The sequence below is a fragment of the Diabrotica virgifera genome, chromosome 8 (genome assembly GCF_917563875.1).
Source record: "Diabrotica virgifera virgifera chromosome 8, PGI_DIABVI_V3a".
NCBI lineage: Eukaryota > Metazoa > Arthropoda > Insecta > Coleoptera > Chrysomelidae > Diabrotica > Diabrotica virgifera.
The window spans coordinates 166,577,820-166,600,541 of record NC_065450.1 but is presented as its reverse complement, the minus strand read 5'-3'; the positions used below and the strand labels follow the sequence as shown (position 1 = coordinate 166,600,541).

Here is a 22,722-nt window from a genome sequence, read left to right as displayed (position 1 = left end):
CCAGCAGATAGAAATAAAAAATGAAATATTTATTTTATAACTACATCATATATTTTTATTTAATTTTAGTAAATGGCGACCAGCAAAATATGACAAAAATGCAGAAACCTGTTACTATATGGTCAAGTTGGATGCGTTTTCAATATATTGGAATACAGATGCATCGCTTAAGAAGTGGGACCTTCCATCACAGTATTACCAATGGAGAAACACTATGGCCGCTAGTTTGCAGAATTACTCAATGAATGATGAAGAATTCAATTTTGGTATGAATATTTTTCCTTAAATTTAATAATGGTTCAACGTATTGCTTTCCTAAAAGTATTAATTAATGTAATAGTAGTAAACATAAAATAGTCCAACAAGTTATTGGATAGAGTGATTAATTGGTAACAACTGATTTTAAAACTGCCAACTCTTGAAAAATTCTACAATTCCAGCGGTGCCGTTATTTCATTATTATTTTTAGAATTGAATTATTTTACTAAAAATTAAATATTTTACATCGTGATCTGTACATACTTTTTTCGTTGTGTGAACTTCGTACTCACCCAAGTCTTGCCTTACGATTAAACAATATTATATAGCCAAACGATAAACGATTGTAACAATAAAACGACCGATTCGTATTTATATACGACTTTAATAATTTATTTATACAAGTTTTCTTTACAAACTCTCGCTTAAAAACTAAACTTATTTACAAAATCCGTTCCTATATAAAGCCCAGCCGTTATTTTTCGAAGATTCTGCCCATCTCTAGTTATTGTCCCGACATTCGGAGAATTGATCGTCTTCCGCCTCTCTACATCGCGTCTTATCTAGAAAGATCGACGTGGAATGCGTGTGTGGAGATGGGACCTGTTATACGAGGGTCGGTCAAAAGTAATCTTTTGTTACAATAGGTACCTGCATGACTTCTTACGGCTAAAGCTTTTACCTGAATTCATTTCTTAAATCTATACATATCACTATTTTTGAAAAACAAACAATTAAGTCCAGAATAGAGCAAGCCAGAGCCATTTTTTGAAGGATGTCCAAGGTATTATGTAACAGAGGCCTAAAACTGGAATTGAGGATCCGCCTACTTCGCTGCTACGTGTTCTCGGTTTTACTTTATGGTGTCGAGTCTTGGACTGTGAATAAAATCGATCTAAATCGCCTTGAGGCTTTTAAAATGTGGTTCCATAGAAAAATTTTAAAAGTTTCTTCAGTGAAGAAGATTCGAAACTCCATAGAACTCCTGTAGAATACTAGAACGTATCCGCAAGACTACTGAGTTTATATATAATGAGAGTTTCCAAATATAGGTTGCTACAAAATATTTTCCAGGGGAAAATAGCAGGCAAACGCAGTCCAGGACGAAGAAGAACTTCATGGTTGAAGATTGGTATGTTGTTGATACAAACATGCTATTTAAGGTGGAAGTGAATAAAATTAAGATGGCTATGATGAAATAGCTGTAGCTATGAACCAACGTTCTGAAAGAACATGGTACATGAAGAAGAAGGAGAGACATATCACAGAAAAATTGTTGATGCCACATAAAAACTGTTATCGACAACGAAATATGTGATACAATGGCGACATCTTCAAAGATAGTATTACCATTGAATTCATATTTTTCATCGTCATATCACATTTTTGTTGATGGTTAAAAATTAAATAATCTGCTTATCTTAGTGGGAATGACCGGTAATTTAAAGCGTGCAGGTTATTTGAAACATGCGAACATTTTTTTTAATCAGTGTTTAACTTATCGTACCGTTCTAGTATTAGCCCAGTCGGGATAGCATTTGACCTTGCATTACGAGCTGCCCCAAATTTTATTTTTCTAATCTTTAGGGGGGTCAATGGTAGTATAAATTTAAAATCTCGACTGAATTTGACCGTTGCGTTAGCTGCCATCTTGATTTTAAACGCGAACCGTTTTTGTTCAATATCTCCGCCATTTTCAACTTTTCAAAAAAGTGTAGAAACTGAAATTGTTGAAAATACAATTTTCTATAATTTTGCTTTTATAATTTTTTTCGTGCGGTCGATATTTTCCGAGTTATGGGGAAAAATAGTGACAGTTAAAGCATAATTATTGATTTATTGAATTATCTCGTTTATTATTAGTTTACAACAAATTTGAACCCATACAAAAATGGAGAGAATTAAATTTTGTACAATTTTGATTTCTTTAATTTTTTTGATAAAATCAATATTTAAGGTAGTACGTATGCAGTAAAGGCGCGAGCATAAGACCTGATTGATTTTATAGCAATTGTTTTTGTTCAATATCTCCGCCATTTTCAACTTTTGGACAAAAATGTAAGAACCGAAATTGTTGCAATTACGATTTATTACAATTTTTCGAGAAAACCAGTCGCGGATCTACGAGGGGGGGAATGGGAAAGTTCACCCCAACAGGGTCCAAAATTAAAAAAAATATATTGAAATATTAAAATATGTTAGCTGACATGAAAGTTAATTATCGACAGACAAATTCAACCAATCATACCCGCTAGTTAATAAAACTAAGTGAACTTAATGGATATAAGTTAATATTTATGCCTTTTATGTACTTAGTTTGGTTGGTGTTTCATTGAAACTTTCAAAAATTGTATAAAATATAATTCTCTTTACTTTTGTTTATGTACAATTATATCGTAAAATTAATAATAAACGAGACAATTCAATAATTATGCTTCCCCTCCGCTTCCACTATTTTCCCCCTTAACTTAGAGAATATTGATCGTATAAAAAAATTGTGGAAAATAAATGGTAGGAAATTGCGTCTCCAACAATTTTAGTCCGGAGATATTAAGCAACAACGGTTCTCCATTAAAATCAATATGGCGGCTAATGCAACGGCGGAATTCAGTCGATATTTTAAATTTACACTACTATTGATCTCCCCTAAAGGATAGAATTATAAAATTTGTGGCACCTCAGAAACAATATTCAATTTAGTAATTATGCTCTTCCCACCACTTTTTGCTATTTTCCCCCTTAACCCGGAAAATATCAACCGCATGAACAAAATTGTTAAAAAGAAATTGTACGAAATCATATTTGGGACAATTTTAGTTGAAAATGGCGTAGATATTGAACAAAACTGCTACAAAATCAATCGGGTCTTACGCTCGCGCCATTATCGCATACGTACTACCTTAAATATTAACTTTAGCAAAAAAATTAAAGATATTAAAATTGTGTAGACTTTAATGCTCTATTTTTGTTTAGGGACATTTTTGTCGTAAAACTAATAATAAACGAGATAATTCAATAATAATTATGCTCTAACTGTCACTATTTTCCGCCATAACTCGGAAAATATCGACGCCACGAAAAAATTGTAAGAATAGAATTGACAGAAAATCACATTTTCAACAATTTTGTCTGTTATACTTTTTGTCGAAAAGTTGAAAATGGCTGAGATATTGAGCAAAAACCAGTTCTCGTTTAAAATCAAGATAACGGCTAACGCAACAGCGCAATTCAGTCGAGATTTTAAATTTGCACTACTATTGACCTCCCCTAAAGATTAGAAAACTAAAATTTGGGGCAGCTCCTAATGCAAGGTTAGGCCTGTTATTGGTCTAACCCGACTGGACTATATAGGCTCTAAAATTTGTGTTCGATTGCTTAATCGAAATAGTTTTCGTACTCATTTTGTTAATTCATTTTTAATGTGAAGTAAGCCAAAATATTGGGTTAAAGTAATGTGCTTTGCAGTATATTCCATCAGTGTTTCCTAGAATAAAAATGGATATAATAAATGGTAGAAGTACACGACATCCACGTGATAGACCCGTCTCACAAGAAAAAAAAACAAATTACCTGGAAAGTATATGATAGAGAAAAATGAAGAAAAGCAAAGCTATTTGTCGCGGTTCTTTTTTAACAGGAGTATCAGTGGCAACAGTTAAACATATTGTGCGCAAGAAAAAATTCCATATAAAAATTAGCGCGAACGAAAACCTATTAAGTCGTATGAAGCCCGAAAAATATTCTCCGCAGAACTAGACCGTACTCTATTGTATACTCCATTTTATTTGAAAATAAAGCTTTAACTCTCAAACCTATATTAAGTAAAATTAGGCGAAATTTTCATTTTCGATAAATGTCTCGAATAAATTCCAATTTTGTTGTAGACAATGCTTTAAGTTGCCTCTATGAAACACTACTGATATAGCTAATAATTAAGAATTCAGATAAATTATGTTGACCAAATTTTAATGTGCTAAAACATAATGGTGAATACATTTGTTGTTACAACTGGCTCACTGTATAGGACTGCATATTACCCATTAAAATGTACGGAGAGCTATAAAAATGTTTTGAAACGATATTATTTTCATTTTCGTATTAGTAAACAGAGTATTTAATTTGCACCTCGTACAATAATTGTATAATACTAATTATTAGTATATCATGTTACATTTATGTACATTTTTCAATAAAATGTTCCTAACATCTCCCGATAATACACTAATTTAATTTTCCCTCTTTAGAGGTCGTTAATTGAATACTTTCGGATATAAATTTAGGTACTACAATTATTGTTAACTAGCAGGTGCAGTTAAGTATTCTCACAAGTCTTCCTGATGAAAGGTAAACCATAAAACAAGTGTATAAGAATGACTCGGATGGAATCGAATATATATTTTTCCGCAAATCGCCAGGAAATTTTGACATTCCTGTCAAAATTTCTTGAAGAAAAAGTCAGGACTTCCTTACTGTAAGGAAATGTCATTTCCTTACTGTAAGGAAATGATATTTCCGTACAGTTGTTAGTGTTCTACATAAATGATAGACAACACATTGCTATTAAAACCTTGTAAATTACCTTAATCATTAAATTTTCTTTATCTGGAGCTTCCTGGATAAATTTTTCAATTTCTTCCTTCGTTAAAATCTTAGATTTCTTTGCCCTATAACCTTGAGCTTGCCGTTTCAATAAAGAACGAAGTTTTGAGTATGTAGATATATCTACATTGTGTTTAAGTGCAAGGGTTGACTTCAGCATTGAATAATTGGCCCATAATGTTGAAGATTTCATCTTTAAACAAAGGTCTAGGAAGTATGCCATTACAACATTTTCTGAGAAAGAACTCGTATTTTTACTCATGCGATAATCCATAAAACGTCTGTATGCATTTTCGTACTTTTCTCTTGATTTCTTTGGCAATAATTCTAATGAAGCAGTATTCACTGCCTCAACCAGCTCTGGAGGAGTCCCAGGAATGGAAATTTCATCATCACTTATCATTTTACTTTCGAGAACAATAGCAATTAAATTTATATGCGTCAAGTTTGACAATTCAACCTCAATACGTTTCCAGAGTAACCCAAGTAATTTTATTAGGAATTTCAAAGCACCATTTATTTGGGAATAAAATTATCGCGTTTTTTTTAAATCAATCAATATCTGTCGAATTTTAAACGATTTGCGGAAAAATAGTATGTTTACCGCGTAGGAAAAGCCACACTCCTGGACTCTGTGTTGCTAAGTCTCGGCTTGCGCCTCGACTTAGCAATCTTCACAGTCGTCCAGGAATGTTAAGCTTTTCCTACCCGGTAAACAATGTACTATTTTTTTTCAATACAGTTCATGCAACGGATATACAATTTTTTCAGATTGGCTAAAATCTACATTCATACGTTATATTAAAACATATTCTTTTTCTTCTTCTTCTTCTTTATAAGCAATTCTGTTTGTTCATTGGCGGATTGATATATGGAAGGTTGTCACTTCTTCTTTTGTGCGGTCGGTCGATACTTCTTCTACCGATTGGTAATTTATCTCTTGCTATTTTGACCACAGGTGTCTCCCCCCATTCTGCTTATGCGGTTATTCCATGTTTTTTTTTCTATTTAGTGTCTATTCGTTTATACACTGTACGTTACATTTTCTTCTAATATCTTCACTCCTCTTTCGATATCTCAGCGTATTTCCTGTAATTCTTCTCAGTACTCTCATTTCTGCAGTTTCTAGTAGTCTTTCTGATCTGGCTGTATCGGGCCTTGCTTCTGATGCATATGTCATTATTGGTCTTACACTGGCTTTACAAATTCTTGACTTCATCTCAGTGTTAATATGTTGATATCGTAATATAATATTATTAAGGCACCCTCGCAGTCTATTTGCTTTTTGTACTTGATTTCTCACTTCTTTGTCCAGGTCTCTGTATCTGGCAGTGTAATTACAAGGCATTTTATTCCCATTACTTGTTCAATACAGATGCTATCAATTTCAATTTTACATCTGATTGGTTCTTTACTGATTACTATTGTTTTAGTTTTCTGAAATGAATTTGTCACATTGAATTATTTTGCTCTTATGTTAAATATGTGGAGTTATCTTTGTACACTAGGTATCTTTATATTAGGCTACCAATATTACGACGTGTCGTATGCGTAACAGAGTATGTTTACTTCTTTGTTTCCCATTCTGTATCCTCTTCCTTTGTTGACGCTTTTATTAATTTCATCCATAATTAAATTGAAGAGCATATTGCTCAGTTAGTCGCCCTATCTTATTCCGCTGCCTCTGTCTATGGGTTCTGGAAGTTGTCCATGTATTCTGACTTCTAGTTTGTTGTTTTCGTAGATGTGTTTAATAGTTTTTTTTTCTACAAACGTGTTAAAAATGCAACTTTTAGCACTCCATAGGAGCGTTAAAAATGTTACTTTAAAGCACTAGTGCTTTAAAATTTTTAAGGCACTGCAGTTAAAATTGAAATGTCAAATTTTGAAAACAAACGTCAAAATATTTTTTATATTTCATTTATTAACATTAATATTAACAGTACAACTTGCGCAATTTGAAAAACGTTTTTTAGAAAGTTTTTTAAAATTTAATTTAAACTGTATTATTGCATTTTTAACACGTTTGTAGAAAAAAACTATTAAAATTTGTTAGAATATACAACAATCAATGTAGATGTTATTCTATAGTGGTTATGATTTACGTATTGACAGTATAGGCAGTTTTGATGTAATGTCAAGAAAAATATAAAAATGGAATGTCAGCCAAATTTAAATAAAAGTTTTTGTAGGTATTATCCTGTAATTGAGAATGAATAAATTATAATTGTTGATATTGTTACACTTCTTCTAAAGATCTTTATTGAACTCGAACAGAAATTACAAACGGATAACTGCACTTCAAAATCTGAATAACAACTGAACTGTAAAATGTCAAACACATATGTTTATATAGATTTCTGGCATTCTGGACGTCACCAGACATTTCTCGGTTATTCCATGACATCCAGAACATTCTCGTACGTGACTACTTCTTTTTTTACGTCAAGGGACTTTTTCTATGTAGGATCAATCTACGGAACTGTCATAACACTGCTCCCTCCTTTATAGTTATTCGCCTCGAATAACTGGTCTATCAGGGTCTGGTTTAAGGCAACAGGGTGGATCAGTTCCATGATATGGGGCTAATCTCTCGATATGAACTACCTTGGGTTTACTTCTAGCTGAAAACTGAATGCGGTAGACTAGATCATTTATTTTCTTCAAGACGGTGTACGGGCCTTCCCAATTTCGTTGAAGTTTCGGACAAAATCCTTTCTTGCGTGTGGGATTGTATAACCATATTGGGTCACCTTTTTCAAAAATTGTCCCAGTAGCATGCATATCGAGCCTGGACTTAGCTCTATCACTTTGAAGCTTTAAACTTTTACGAGCAAATTCGTAGGCTTTTTCCAATCGTTCTTTCAAGTTTTCAACGTAGGTCAAGGATGAAGGTTATTCTTCGCAGGAAGGCAATCTTCCGAAAATAAGATCTTGAGGAAGCTTCATTTCTCTTCCGGTGATCATCATCGATGGAGAATAACCAGTTGATTCATGTCCGGAACTTCTGTAGGCTAACAAGAGCAGAGGGATTAGGGTATCCCAATCTTTTTTATTATCAGCAACAAACATTGAAAGATATTGACAAATAGTTCTGTTATGTCTTTCGATCATTCCGTCTGATTGTGGATGGAGAGGCGTAGTTCGAGTTTTCTTAATGCCCAAGATTTTCATTAATTATTGCCATAATTCTGATTTAAAATTTCGACCTTGATCAGAATGCAACTCTAAAGGGACTCCATGTCTTGATACGATGTGTGTTATAAATGCCTCTGCTACTGTAGTCGCTACGTGATTAGGAAGGGGTGAAATTTCAGGCCATTTCGAAAAATATTCCACTGCAACCATTAAGTACTGGTTTCCTCTCTCTGTCAGCGGGAGTGGACCGAGAATATCTACTGCAAGCCGTTGAAAAGGCTCTCCGGAAAGATATTGTGCCATTTTACCACTACTTCTTGTTCTAGGGCCTTTTCTACCGTTACATAAATCGCATTTCTTACACCAAGCTTCTACATCTCGACGACAATTTATCCAATAAAACCTGTCTCGAATTCTGGCCAGTGTTCTTTTTACTCCAAAATGTCCTCCAGACAGGCTGCTACGAAGTTATTGCAACACACTTTTAATGTGTGATTTTGGTAGTATCACTTGTTAAACTATACGTAATCCATCTAGACTTTTCCCACTTCCGATATAACAGACCATTCGAAAGATGCAAGGATTGAGCCCAGTACGCCTTTATAGTTCGACTGTATTTAGATATTTCCTGCCAAAGAGGTCTTACTTAATTTTTAAGCCAATCTCGTATAACTCTTAAGTCGTTATCTTTCTTTTGACTCTTCTTAAGGTTTTCCAGAGAAGTCTGGTCATTATCTTCTTGCTGTTCAACTGTCTTCATCTGTAGACTTACTTCTTCGGTTACATTATCTTTTTGTGCTAGCTGACATTGGCTTTGAACTTGTAATTCATTTAATGCATTTTTGAATTCTTGTAGTTCTTTATTTAACACATTTTTCTCTTTCATTAGTTTCTGGCATTTGTTTTCCAGATTGGACTGTGTAGTTTTTGCATTGTTTCGAATTACCTTACACTCTTCTTGCAATATTGACATATGTTCTCTTAATCTTTCTATTTCTTCCTTTCTATCGTCAGCTGTAGGAAATCTGTTTCTTAGTGACCATCTATCATAATTTCTTGTGGAACTTTGTGACAGGCTTCTGGATGTCGAACTAAGCGACCTCCTAATCTCATTATTTGATTCTTCTTTCGTCGCCTGGAATTTATTTCTGCAAGTATTTTACAAATGTCCCATTCTTCCACAATTAAAACATCTTGTGTTTTGATTTTGAGATTGTTGTTGAATGTTTCGTAGTAAGCTTAATATCTGGGATAAAACTAGTTGTTCGTTATCTGTGGTAGTGACTTGCTTATTTTCTGTAAATCTTATTTCTTTTAATTGTGGAAGAGATCTGGGAATACTCTTCGCCGTTTCAAACTGCTGAGCTGAGATTATTGCTCCATTTAGTGTGTTGTGGTGTCGTAATCGGAGAGCCTGCTGCATTTCGTTATCATGTAGTCCATCTATGAAATCTTTAGGTGTCTGAGGGTACGCTAAATGTAATAATCTGTTTATATCGGCTTCGAATTCTTGCAGGCTTTCGCTATGTTTTTGATACCTAACTTTCAGTTGACTCTGGAAAACCTGCTTTAGATGCTGCTGGCCATATCTTGTCTCTAAAGCTTGTACGAGCGACATATACCTAACTGCATCCTGAGGAAGAAATTGTAAAACAGTTGCAGCTTATCCTCTAAGTAACACTGTAACGATCCGAAATAAGTATACCTTTAATTTAATAATATTTATTTCTCTTTTAATTCACACCGATTACTTGCATGACGTAATCATAATAATAAGTGGTCACCGCGAGAAAACTTTTTAAATTCAATTTTCAAACGCAACAAATTCCATAACGAAAGTCATTTTTCTGATAATCCACCGACTAACTGTCACTGTCTAATAAATCATTTTAAAATTTACTTGTGCATACAATCTGGTTTCACACAATAATTTTGGTTTTGGAATGTGAAAAAGTCACAAAAAGTCCTGACTTTTTGGCCAGATTTTGCGAGGTAGCGTATATTGTTAGGACGCTCTCGTTTTGATATGCCGTTAATTTGAGACCAATTCAATTTAAGACCGTCTAGTTTGAGGCCTGTACGAATAAAGTCAACCATATTTTGATTGTTTTACAATTGTTTATCCTGTTGCTGAATTTCCACTACATACCCATTTGGAAAACTAAAGTAATAAATTTTATTAATATTTCTCATCGATTCGGAATGTGACGACAGAATCCAGCTTATTTCCTGTTTTTTTTTTTGAAAATTGAATATTTAGTTTCTAAAGAATTTTGTTAGAATACTCTGCTACATAATATTATATTATTTCTTATTTGTGAAGACTAAGAAAGCTTTCCGGCGTCCAAAAATAAGTTAATTACATAGTAAATAATAATAATATCTTCTTTTTCGTTTTGATAAAATTATAATTTTTTTTGTTATTTAATTGAACGATAAATATACCATACTCTAACGTTATTACCGTTGTTCACTATTCCTAGTTTTTTTATACTTAATTCTATTCCAGATGATGAGGTGTATCTAGATGATATAGTAAAGGTAGTTAACCTCCTAATAAATATTTCATATATTTTTTTTTTTGTGTAATCTGACTATGTATACCATGTTTGTTTTGTGTGGTTTCCATGTTTCTCCTAGGTTAGCTGAAAGATATGGTGGCGCCCGCTGAAGATTGGAAAATAAGACCTGACACCGATCGTTGTACTAAAATATTTTTTTTTATTTGATTTTCATAATTTGATCTGATAAACAGCATCACATCTCTAATAACATCCATAAGAATCCATCCCTATAATCTCTAGAGACTAGAGCTACCGTGGTATTTATATGTGTTAGCTTCCTCCAGTGTGTTTCTCAATTTTTTATCATTTTATTTGAGTGAAATCTCACCATTCTATGAATCGACACTATAGTGTTGCTACACATAATTTGGCGCCCAACGTGGGGCTTATTCTGTAGAGGTTTGTGATAGTGTTTTTTTAAGTATAAGAACAGGCATACATAGAAATAAAAAAGGAACTAAATTTTTTTCTTTCACCTTTTATTTTTTTTCGATAACATAACACCTTAGTAAGTACCAGGAACAGCAACAAAGAACAATCTATTCAAATTTAGAAAAAATAGATATCTTGTTAATGATAAAAATTTTGGTTGCATTGTTTATGTAAACTGAATGATAGGAATAAATAATTCCAGTTTTTTCCGATTGTTAGTGTTTGTTTGAATCTGTCAACAGAATACCTCCAAGGGTAAACTGTGGATTGTGTCCTAATGATTGAGTGATTTTGCCTTTTTAGTGTATGTTTTTTTTTTCTGGACAACAGTGTCGTGTCTGGTCGCATATCAAATATTTTGTTTTTGGCAGGTAATAACGAAGTCGTCGTGTGTTTGTAGTTGACTCAAGTCTTTTGTCTTTCGGAAAGTTCTGAAAGTTCTTTTTGTGTGAATTTCCAGTTTAGAAAGAAAATTTCAAACATACCAAGGAGATTACGAAAATATTTATCTTGTGTCTTTGAGTCAAGTTACTACAAATTTATTTCCCCAATTGTGACTTAGTTTTTTTTTGTTTGCTGAAGTGCACACTATCGTTTTTTCGACGACTTAAATATATTGATTTGGTTAAGAAAATTTTTTTCTTTTCTATTGAGATTTTGTTAATTCTTTTAACGATAATATGGAGTCCTCTATTGTACCATATTTAAAAGTTGATGAGTTAGATTATGAACTTTTTATACGGGGAGTTAAAACTACAAGGAGTGTTAGTGACAAAAAGACTATTCTTCGTAAACTTCTGTTAAAGAATTCTCCAATAGACGTTGAAATCAATGTTCTTCACTTTGACGATGAAAAGACAAGCATTGATAACACTTTAGCTGATATTACCAACCTTGTTGATGAATTTGAAGGTGATGATAATGATTCTGTCTACCGTAGAGCTAAGGCTAGGTTGACCCATCTCGCTTATAGAATTGCTCGTCTTCCTAGTGTTTCAGCTGATGAAGTAGAATACAAAAATGAAGCTACTGCAAATTGCTTATTATATGAAGGTCAACTTGATGATAAGATTGTCTCTAGTCAACCATCCACTACCTTAGGTACTCCGATTAATCAGAACAATGTCGTTATCCCAACTCCAGTTGTACAAGTTTCTCATCCGATCAATCTTGCTGATTGGAACATCAAATTCAATGGTGATCCAAAAAGTGTATTCTCTTTCCTTGAAAAAGTTAAAGACATCTCAGAATCTAGGAATGTTTCACAAGAACTACTTTTTCGTTCAGCTGTAGAATTATTTTCTGGCAGTGCTGCTACATGGTTTAGAAGCGTTCGTCATACCATCACGAATTGGCTCGACCTTACTGTTTTATTAAAAACTACATTTCTACCGCATGACTATGATGAGGAATTATGGAGTCAGATCAAAACTAGGAAACAAAAGAGGAATGAATCTTTTGCTTTGTATCAAGCTCAAATTCTGTCCTTGTCAAAACGTCTGACTACCCTTCCTATTGAAAAAACTCTAGTTAAATATATGAGACAGAATATTCTTCCAGAGTATATTCCCTTAATTGCTTTAACCGATACTAACACCATCGAGGAACTTTCAATAGTTATCAGAAAATTAGAAAATAACGCTCAGATTTCAAATGTTAAGAAAGAATCATCTTCTAATGTTGCTTTGGTTAGTCACCAACGTCAGACTAAACATTCTAATTTTAGGAATAAAAAATCTTCTCAAAACCATGCTGAATCGAATCAGTCTTCTGAAAACCTTTCAAGTGGAAGTCCCAAAAATGTTATATGTTTTAATTGTCAAAAACCGGGGCACTTTTCCAGTGAGTGTAGACGAAAACATCAGCGTTACTGTTATCGCTGTGGTAAAAAAGATGTCACCATTCCAACATGCCCCAATAATTGTTCAAAAAACTAAAGAATGACACTACTGTGTTCGGTAGGTGTGTCTTTCGTAGGAGTAAAGAATCCGAACGAAAATGTCTTTCTATTTCGACTAACAAAAATTTCGATTCAAATGAGTGGTCCAAATGGCTCAATAACGTTAAAATTTTTTTAAACCAACCAAAACCACAAATAACTCCAGTTATATATTCCAAACCGTGTGACAACCGACCATATCTAAAGGTACAAATATTTTCTCAGACTTTTACTCTTCTGTTAGATACAGGATGTACTACCACTGTCGTAGGATCCCAGGGAATTGAATTTCTTCTAAAACATGACGTTCAGATTGCAATACCCAATCATAAGAGTGTATCGCTTGCCGATGGTTCTAGTCAAAAGGTAACTGGAATTGTAGATTTGCCGATAGTTGCTAATGGCGTATGTCACGTCATAAACTGTCTTATTGTTCCATCCTTACCTCTTACATTTATTCTTGGTAGCAATTTTATTTCGAAATTCTCTCTTTCGTTGAATTTTACTCAAAACACTTGGAATGTAAAAAATCGAGTATGTTTAACATCATGTGATGAATCAGAAATGAATGAGTCTTTTGATTATTTGAGTTCTATTGAATCGTTAGATCCAGAATCGAAAAATCGTGCAGAAAAAGCTATACAAAGTTTCCAAGAAGTAGACAATAAAAATGGGATAGGTTTAACTAATAAGATCAAGCTCACTATTGACACTGGTGATGCCAAACCATTTCGGAAACGTCCTTTCCCAATGTCCCCATATATGGCCAAAATTCTAAATGATGAATTGGACGAAATGTTAAAACTTAACGTCATAGAACCTTCTAATAGTCCATGGTGTTCCCCTGTGTTACTGGTCAAGAAGAAGACAGGCGAGTATAGATTTTGCTTTGATGGCAGAAATTTGAACGAGGTCACCCGTCATGACACTTATCCTTTGCCAAACATCGATCGTATTTTGTCTCTTTTAAGAAATGCTAGATATATCAGTTCCATCGATCTTAAAAAAGCTTTCTGGCAAATTCCCCTTGATAATGCTTCACGTGAAAAAACCGCTTTCGCTGTAGTAGGTCGTGGACTTTTCCAATTTACAGTCATGCCTTTTGGCTTATGCAATTCTGCACAGACACAACAAAGACTAGTCGATCAAATTTTTGGTCCCGAATTCGAACCATATATCTTTACTTACATCGACGATATAATAGTTTGTTCAGCTACAGCCGAAGAGCATATAGCCCTCCTTCAAAAAGTGAAAGATAAACTCAAAGAAGCAAATCTTACCATCAATGTGGAAAAATGTGAATTTTTTAAAACATCTCTTAAATATTTAGGTTACATCGTTGGCAATAATTCATTGAGATCTGATCCTGATAAGATAACTGCTATGGTCAATTATCCTCGTCCGACTAACACCACGGAAATAAAACGTTTCATTGGCTTGTGTTCTTGGTACCGACGTTTTATCAAAGATTTTTCGACACTTGTCTCTCCCATTAATGACTTACTTAAAGGTAAGAAGAAAAAGGAACTTATATCTTGGAATCCCGAAGCTGAAAAAGCCTTTCTCTCTGTTAAAGAAGCTTTAATATCTTCTCCTGTTTTAGTACAGCCTGATTTCTCCTGTCCGTTTACTGTTCAATGTGATGCTAGCAATACTGGTCTTGGTGCTGTTTTAACCCAAGAAATTGATGGCGGAGAAAAGGTAATCGCTTATGCAAGTCGTTCTTTAACTAAGCAGGAACGTAACTTTTCCACGACTGAGAAAGAGTGCTTAGCCGTGTTGTTTTCGGTTGAAAAATTTCGTCCTTATATTGATGGAGTCGAGTTTACTATCATAACTGATCATTACTCTCTTTTGTGGCTAACGAATCTTAAGAATCCGACTGGACGTTTATCTCGTTGGGCGATGCGTTTAAAACAGTTTGGTTTTAGAATTATACATCGAAAAGGAACTTCCCACAATGTACCGGATGCACTTAGCAGAACTCATGAACATTCTGAAATTTCCTATCTTGAGGTAGATACCGATCGTATCGATCCCTGGTTCGATAATCTGCGTTCTAAGATCCTTAATCATCCAGATGAATTTCCCCAATGGAAAGTCGAAAACGATCTCGTCTATAAATTCATACCGTCTTGTTTACCGTTTAATTCGAATATGTTTGAGTGGAAAATATTAGTGCCCAAACCTCAACGTCGTGATGTCATCAATTCATGCCATGAACCACCAACATGTGCACACCTCGGTGCTTACAAAACTCTTGCACGTATCCGAGAACGTTATTATTGGCCGAAGATGCGCCAAGACGTTGTAAAGTATGTTAGATCTTGTAAGACTTGTGGAGCTCAAAAAGCCCCTAATACTGCTAAAATTGGAAAAATGGGTCGTCAAAAACAAGCCGATTTTCCTTGGCAAATCATTGCTGTAGATTTAATAGGTCCTTTGACTCGTAGTAAAAGTGGCCACTCCTGGTTACTTGTAGTAGCTGATTGGTTTTCTAAATTTACTCTATTACATCCTTTGAGGAAAGCTACTGCTTCGAATATTTGCAATTTTCTTGAAAATCAAGTTTTTCTCATGTTTGGAGTTCCTCAGCATCTTCTTTGTGATAATGCCCCTAATCTTAATTGTAAGATCATGAAAGATCTGTGTGATCGTTACAACGTTCAAAAAATATGGTTTTCCGCAGTCTATTCCCCTCAGGTTAATTTTGTCGAGAGAAGCAACCGTGTCATCGGAACTGCTATTCGTTGTTACGTAGAAAATCACTGTGACTGGGATAAAGAAATCCATAAGATTCGTCAGGCAATAAACACCGCCAAGCATGAAGTGACTCAATTCACTCCAGCTTTTTTAAATTTTGCTCGGCATGTACCTATCTCCGGAAATTATTACGGTCGAATACCAAATGATCTTGTTGATTTGGAAATTGTCCCAGGTGACCGTAAATCATATGCCTCTGAAGTTAAAGGTTTGTCTGAAGTTTTCTCTTTTGTACGCAAGAATATCACCAAAGCTTATGAGCGCAATGCCAAGACGTACAACCTGCGCAAGCGTGATGTCCAATTTAGTGTTGGAGATAAAGTATGGAGAAAGAATATGGCTCTCTCCAGTGCACCAAAAAAATATATGGCAAAACTTGCGCCTAAATATGTGTTATGTACAATTGTGAAGAAATTTTCTCCTCTAATATATGGTTTGAAAAATCCTGATGGATCTAATGCTGGCAAATGGCACATAAAGGATTTGAAAACATATTATCCTGATAATGACTCAGACGACGAACCGAACTCGTCAGATACAGAATAAAAGAAAGTTTTTCTTTATTTAATACTGTATCGAGTGTATGTATAAACTTCTCCTGTTTAAATTACTTATGGCCAGTGTGTCCTTTGTGACCATTTTTGTTTTGTAACGATTTTGTTTTTCTTTTGCCAAATAAATCCAGACATCCATGATCTGTCTTATCTGGTAATTGCGAGAGAAAAATTTTATAATTGTGTTGTTTTTGCTTTGAGTTCGGCAACCATACATAAAGCTGTCAGATGTGTATACTATACGCATGCTGGTCGTTTTTGGTTTATGCCTCTACTGTGTATCACAATGTTAATGATATGTAGGTTATATATCATATATCTGTTGTGCAGTTTGTTTTAATCTTGGTGTGTATTGTTAACACACTACCTTTTAGTTCTGGTTGATGATGGATGTTAGTGTCGATTTCATGAATATTGGTAAATGGTAAATTTTTGGCCGACATAACGTTTTTTAGATAATACATCTAAATAGTCAACATGTGTGTTTTGTGATTTCTCTTTCCCTATATAGAGAGATTTGATATACTCATGGGGTCACAAAAACAAAATGATGTATTAGTACATAATGTAGTTAATAGTAAATATAGTAGTAGTAGTAAATATAGTATTTTTTTTTATTTTTTTATGGGAATCGTTTATATCCTGAATTGTAGTAAACAGTACCTACTGTTCTGATATGTATTCTATCATATGAGTACTAGTTCGAATATTGTAGTTGTACTTTACCCTATAGACTAGGAATTTTGACTCCTTGCATTCAATATTTTTCTCATTCTTTCTCATTTTGTTACTAGCGTTTAACGGATGTCTTGGATAGCCAGGCACAGAGAAGGGCTAGGAAAAATGTTAGCAGATTTCCGCCAGCTACTTGTCGGAATAATAAGTTTTTCAGATATACCGTACCAATAATAATTTTTGAGTATCCTGATTAACTTTAAGTTATGTAACCTAGGATTTTAGACCCTCACCGATTTTGAGCTTACCGAATTTGACCCTCACCAAAAAGTCCCTATTACAGGCGTTTGATACGCGTTAGTTATCACCAGTCCTAAGGAAACAATAACTATTACCATCTATCTCATATGCAAGTATGTCATCCCGTATTTCTAATGTCTAACTTTTCTCCAGTATAACCCAATTCTTTTGTTTTCGAAAAACTAGTAACGTACCTCTATGTCTGAATTTCATGGTTTGTTTCTTTTATGGCCATGTTCCTACTTTTTGTTTTTTTTTTTAGTTTACTCATATAATATTTACGCTGTGAGTGAACGTAGAAATGTGAAAATATGTGATTAAGTCCGCTTATAGATGTGAGGATAAATACGTATACCTCAAGTCGAGAGATATAATGAAAATCTCTATATGTCAAGCCACAAAGGCTACAATTCTCCTTCCATTTTAGTGTAATAGTATGGTCGTTTGAATAAATTTTATCTAAATTTTCTTTGGATGTATGAATTTGTCTTGGTCGTTTCGTTACGTGTGTTTCCACACCCATAGTCCGATCTAAATCGCGCTAGCGAGCTTTAGTTCGTGAAGGAGGTTGTGTAACGATCCGAAATAAGTATACCTTTAATTTAATAATATTTATTTCTCTTTTAATTCACACCGATTACTTGCATGACGTAATCATAATAATAAGTGGTCACCGCGAGAAAACTTTTTAAATTCAATTTTCAAACGCAACAAATTCCATAACGAAAGTCATTTTTCTGATAATCCACCGACTAACTGTCACTGTCTAATAAATCATTTTAAAATTTACTTGTGCATACAATCTGGTTTCACACAATAATTTTGGTTTTGGAATGTGAAAAAGTCACAAAAAGTCCTGACTTTTTGGCCAGATTTTGCGAGGTAGCGTATATTGTTAGGACGCTCTCGTTTTGATATGCCGTTAATTTGAGACCAATTCAATTTAAGACCGTCTAGTTTGAGGCCTGTACGAATAAAGTCAACCATATTTTGATTGTTTTACAATTGTTTATCCTGTTGCTGAATTTCCACTACATACCCATTTGGAAAACTAAAGTAATAAATTTTATTAATATTTCTCATCGATTCGGAATGTGACGACAGAATCCAGCTTATTTCCTGTTTTTTTTTTTGAAAATTGAATATTTAGTTTCTAAAGAATTTTGTTAGAATACTCTGCTACATAATATTATATTATTTCTTATTTGTGAAGACTAAGAAAGCTTTCCGGCGTCCAAAAATAAGTTAATTACATAGTAAATAATAATAATATCTTCTTTTTCGTTTTGATAAAATTATAATTTTTTTTGTTATTTAATTGAACGATAAATATACCATACTCTAACGTTATTACCGTTGTTCACTATTCCTAGTTTTTTTATACTTAATTCTATTCCAGATGATGAGGTGTATCTAGATGATATAGTAAAGGTAGTTAACCTCCTAATAAATATTTCATATATTTTTTTTTGTGTAATCTGACTATGTATACCATGTTTGTTTTGTGTGGTTTCCATGTTTCTCCTAGGTTAGCTGAAAGATATGGTGGCGCCCGCTGAAGATTGGAAAATAAGACCTGACACCGATCGTTGTACTAAAATATTTTTTTTTATTTGATTTTCATAATTTGATCTGATAAACAGCATCACATCTCTAATAACATCCATAAGAATCCATCCCTATAATCTCTAGAGACTAGAGCTACCGTGGTATTTATATGTGTTAGCTTCCTCCAGTGTGTTTCTCAATTTTTTATCATTTTATTTGAGTGAAATCTCACCATTCTATGAATCGACACTATAGTGTTGCTACAACACTACCAAAGAAGCAGCCATTTCTTTCTTAGTCCATCCATTTGCTCTGGCTGCAGCTTCAAATTGAAAAAGATACGTTTCCCATGCTGTTTGGCCATCGAAAGTAGGTGGGTTTAAAATTTTGGTTCTGTCTGTCTGTTCTGGTTCGATATTAGTTACTGAAATAATATTAGGCAAAAAAGCTTGGCTATTAATCTTTCTATCTAATTCAACTATTTGTCTTTCTAAATTAAATTTAAAATCGTTTTATTGTTGTTTTATTTTTTCGAAATCGTCTTATTGCTGTACTAGTCTATGGTCTAAATAATTTTGTTGTTCGTCTATTTTGTTTGTTAAATCAGTCTTTAATTCGTTTTGTTGCTATACTAGTTTATTTTCAAAATGGTTTTGTTGTTCCTCTAATCTATCTATTCTACTAGTAATTTGACTTACCTCTAAAGTAAAGGTTTCGTTAAGTTGAGATAAACTACTTATGATTTCTACCTCTACTTTTCTACGCCTCTCCTCCTCTTCTTATCTAAGCTTTTTATCTTCTTGTCTAAGCTTCTTATCTTCCTCTTTCTCTTCTTGCCTACGTTTTTCTTTCAAATCTTCCATTTTTAAAAACCATGTTGGAGGTCCGGATGTATCCATTTCTTTTTCAATTTTAGATGATCTGGTATTTACCATAAACAATTCTCAATATCTTCTTTAATATCTCTTAAATCCCACCGCTGTCACCAATGTTACACTTCTTCTAAAGATCTTTATTGAACTCGAACAGAAATTACAAACTGATAACTGCAAACTTCAAAATCTGAATTACCCCTGAACTGTAAAATGTCAAACATATATGTTTATATAGATTTTTGGCATTCTGGACGTCACCAGACATTTCTGAGTTATTCCATGACATCCAGAACATTCTCGCACGTAACTACTCCTTCTTTTACGTCAAGGCACTTTTTCTATGTGAGATCAATCTACGGAACTGTCATAACAATATAAGACGTTTGTAGAAAAAATATTGTATGATATACGTGTTAAAATTACATTTTTAAGGCACTTATGTGAATTGCAGAATGAGCGAAGCGAAAACCTTCACATACGTGACTTAAAATTGTATTTTTAACACATATCATAAATACCTATTATGATATCTACAGGAACTTCTCTATTATGCAGAAGATGGATTACATCTTTGAGTGTTACAGTCAATTAGACCTAAAAATGCTGGTCTATTAGGTATACTCTAGTGCTAGTGATTTCGCAGTAATTTGCTTTATGACGAATATTTCATCTGTACACGATCTTCTAGTACAAAAACCCTGTTATTCATCTGTTAAACTTCTGTTCGTCCTCTGATTCTTTAGTTCTTGTAAAGTTTTAGTTGTAACTTTTAGGATAGTACTTAACAAGTTGATACCTCTGTAGTATTTTGGCTGTTTTATCTCCTTTCTAAATAGTAGAATTAGTTCGCTCGTTCTCCATTCTTCCGGTGTTTTATAATTTTTTTAATTAATATTATTAATTGTTGTTCTGTCATTGCTGCTCCACGTCTGCTCATAATATTAAAGGCTATAGCGGGATAAGATGGTAAAATCTGCACTCGGCTGGATTCTTAGTTGGGATTAGGCAATCGAAAGTACATAATTCAAAAACCCCCTAACCAAATTTTTAGCTCCCTATGTGACCCCAGGTGTCCCCTATCGAAAAAAATGTGTTTTTTCGAAAATAATTTTTTTGGAGCGATCTTTCGCTTTAAAAAATGTGAAAAAAATTATGAATGTACATTATTATACCCTAAATCCCACTGATTTTTTTCAGATTTTTCGGATCAAAATTGACGCCAGAAAAAATTTTTGAAGTTTTCAAAAAATTTTTAGGTTATGTAGGTAATTTTTGGCTAGCTCCAACAAAATTTTTTTTAGTGTATTTTTTTACGTTCTTTTGAATGGCAGGGATAGTTTTGCCATTTTCTCGCCGGAAATTACTCAAAATTCGAAAAAACCGATTTTTTTGGTTACCCCCCTCATATTTTTAGTGTTTACTGAGCGATCTTTTCTTTAAAAAAATCTGAAAAAAATTATGAACATACATTCAGGCCCAAAAATATACTATTTTTTTTTCAGATTTTTTTGATCAAAATTGAAAAATTTTGAATTTTTCAAAAAATTTTTAGGTTATGTAGGTAATTTTTGGCGAGCGCCGGCATAATTTTTTTTAGTGTATTTTTTTCCGTTATTTTGAATGGCTGGGATAGTTTTGCCATTTTCTCGTCGGAAATTGCTCAAAATTCGAAAAAACCCATTTTTTGGTACCCCCTCATATTTTTAGTGTTTACTGACCGATCTTTCCTTTAAAAAATCTGAAAAAAATTATGAACATACATTGATGCCCAAAAATATACTTGTTTTTTTTTCAGATTTTTTGGATCAAAATTGAAAAATTTTGAATTTTTCAAAAAATTTTTAGGTTATGTAGGTAATTTTTGGCTAGGTCTAACATAATTTTTTTTAGTGTATATTTTTCCGTTCTTTTGAATAGCTGGGATAGTTTTGCCATTTTCTCGCCGGAAATTGCTCAAAATTCGAAAAAAACCCATTTTTTTGGTTCCCCCCCTCATATTTTTAGTGTTTACTGAGCGATCTGTTGTTTAAAAAATCTGAAAAAAAATTATGGACATACATTGATGGCCAAAAACATACAGTTTTTTTTATCAGATTTTTTGGATCAAAATTGAGGGTAGAAAAAATTATTGAATTCCTCAAAAAATTTTTAGGTTATGTAGGTAATTTTTGGGTACCTCCGACATAATTTTTTTTAGTGTATTTTTTTCAGTTCTTTTGAATGGCAGGGATAGTTTTGCCATTTTCTCGCCGGAAATTACTCAAAATTCGAAAAAACCCATTTTTTTGGTTACCCCCCTCATATTTTTAGTGTTTACTGAGCGATCTTTTCTTTAAAAAATCTGAAAAAAATTATGAACATACATTGATGCCCAAAAATATACCATTTTTTTTTTCAGATTTTTTGGATCAAAATTAAAAAATTTTGAATTTTTCAAAAAAATTTTAGGTTATGTAGGTAATTTTTGGCGAGCACCGACATAATTTTTTTTAGTGTATTTTTTTCCGTTCTTTTGAATGGCTGGAATAGTTTTGCCATTTTCTCGCCGGCACAGTGCGCAGCACGTGGAAAATCGAGCACGAATTGGCTTATGCTTACCTATAGTATTATTGTATTATTATTCTATCTATGTATATCATGGATTGAAAATATAAATATGTAGATATTCACATACTTATTTAGTAAGCTACATTTATGGAAATAACTTGATTACGGTGCAAACGTGTTTGCTTATTTAAAATGTAACTTTTAACGAATAATTTTATTTACTTTACACCTTTGAAAAGTAAAATTAATAAATCAAATAAAGTTGAAAATAAACGTTTGCCTATAACTGTATGGCATATTTCATGCTGTGAAAACGTTTTTAATAATTACTTATTACTTATTAATTACTTATTAATTACTTATTAATTACTTATTAATTACTTATTAATTACTTATAATTACTTATTAATAACATTAATAATGTCTATATATATTTAAATATTTTTAATATTGATATATTTTTTAAAATAGGTACTCTAGCGTATCAAACAATTAACTTTCAATTACCTTAACTTAATTAATAAATACGC

At 33.1% G+C, this 22,722-nt stretch overlaps 1 protein-coding gene across 1 annotated transcript in view; it reads left to right on the top strand.

Moving 5' to 3' along the window:
* The window catches only part of LOC126890533 (intermembrane lipid transfer protein VPS13C-like), a 267,141-nt gene that overhangs the window by 33,461 nt on the left and 210,958 nt on the right, over positions 1-22,722 (top strand). Inside the window, exon 4 of the mRNA XM_050659537.1 lies at positions 70-266. Within this exon, the coding sequence (XP_050515494.1) occupies positions 70-266 (197 nt within the window). The remainder of the gene's footprint in view (positions 1-69; positions 267-22,722) is intronic.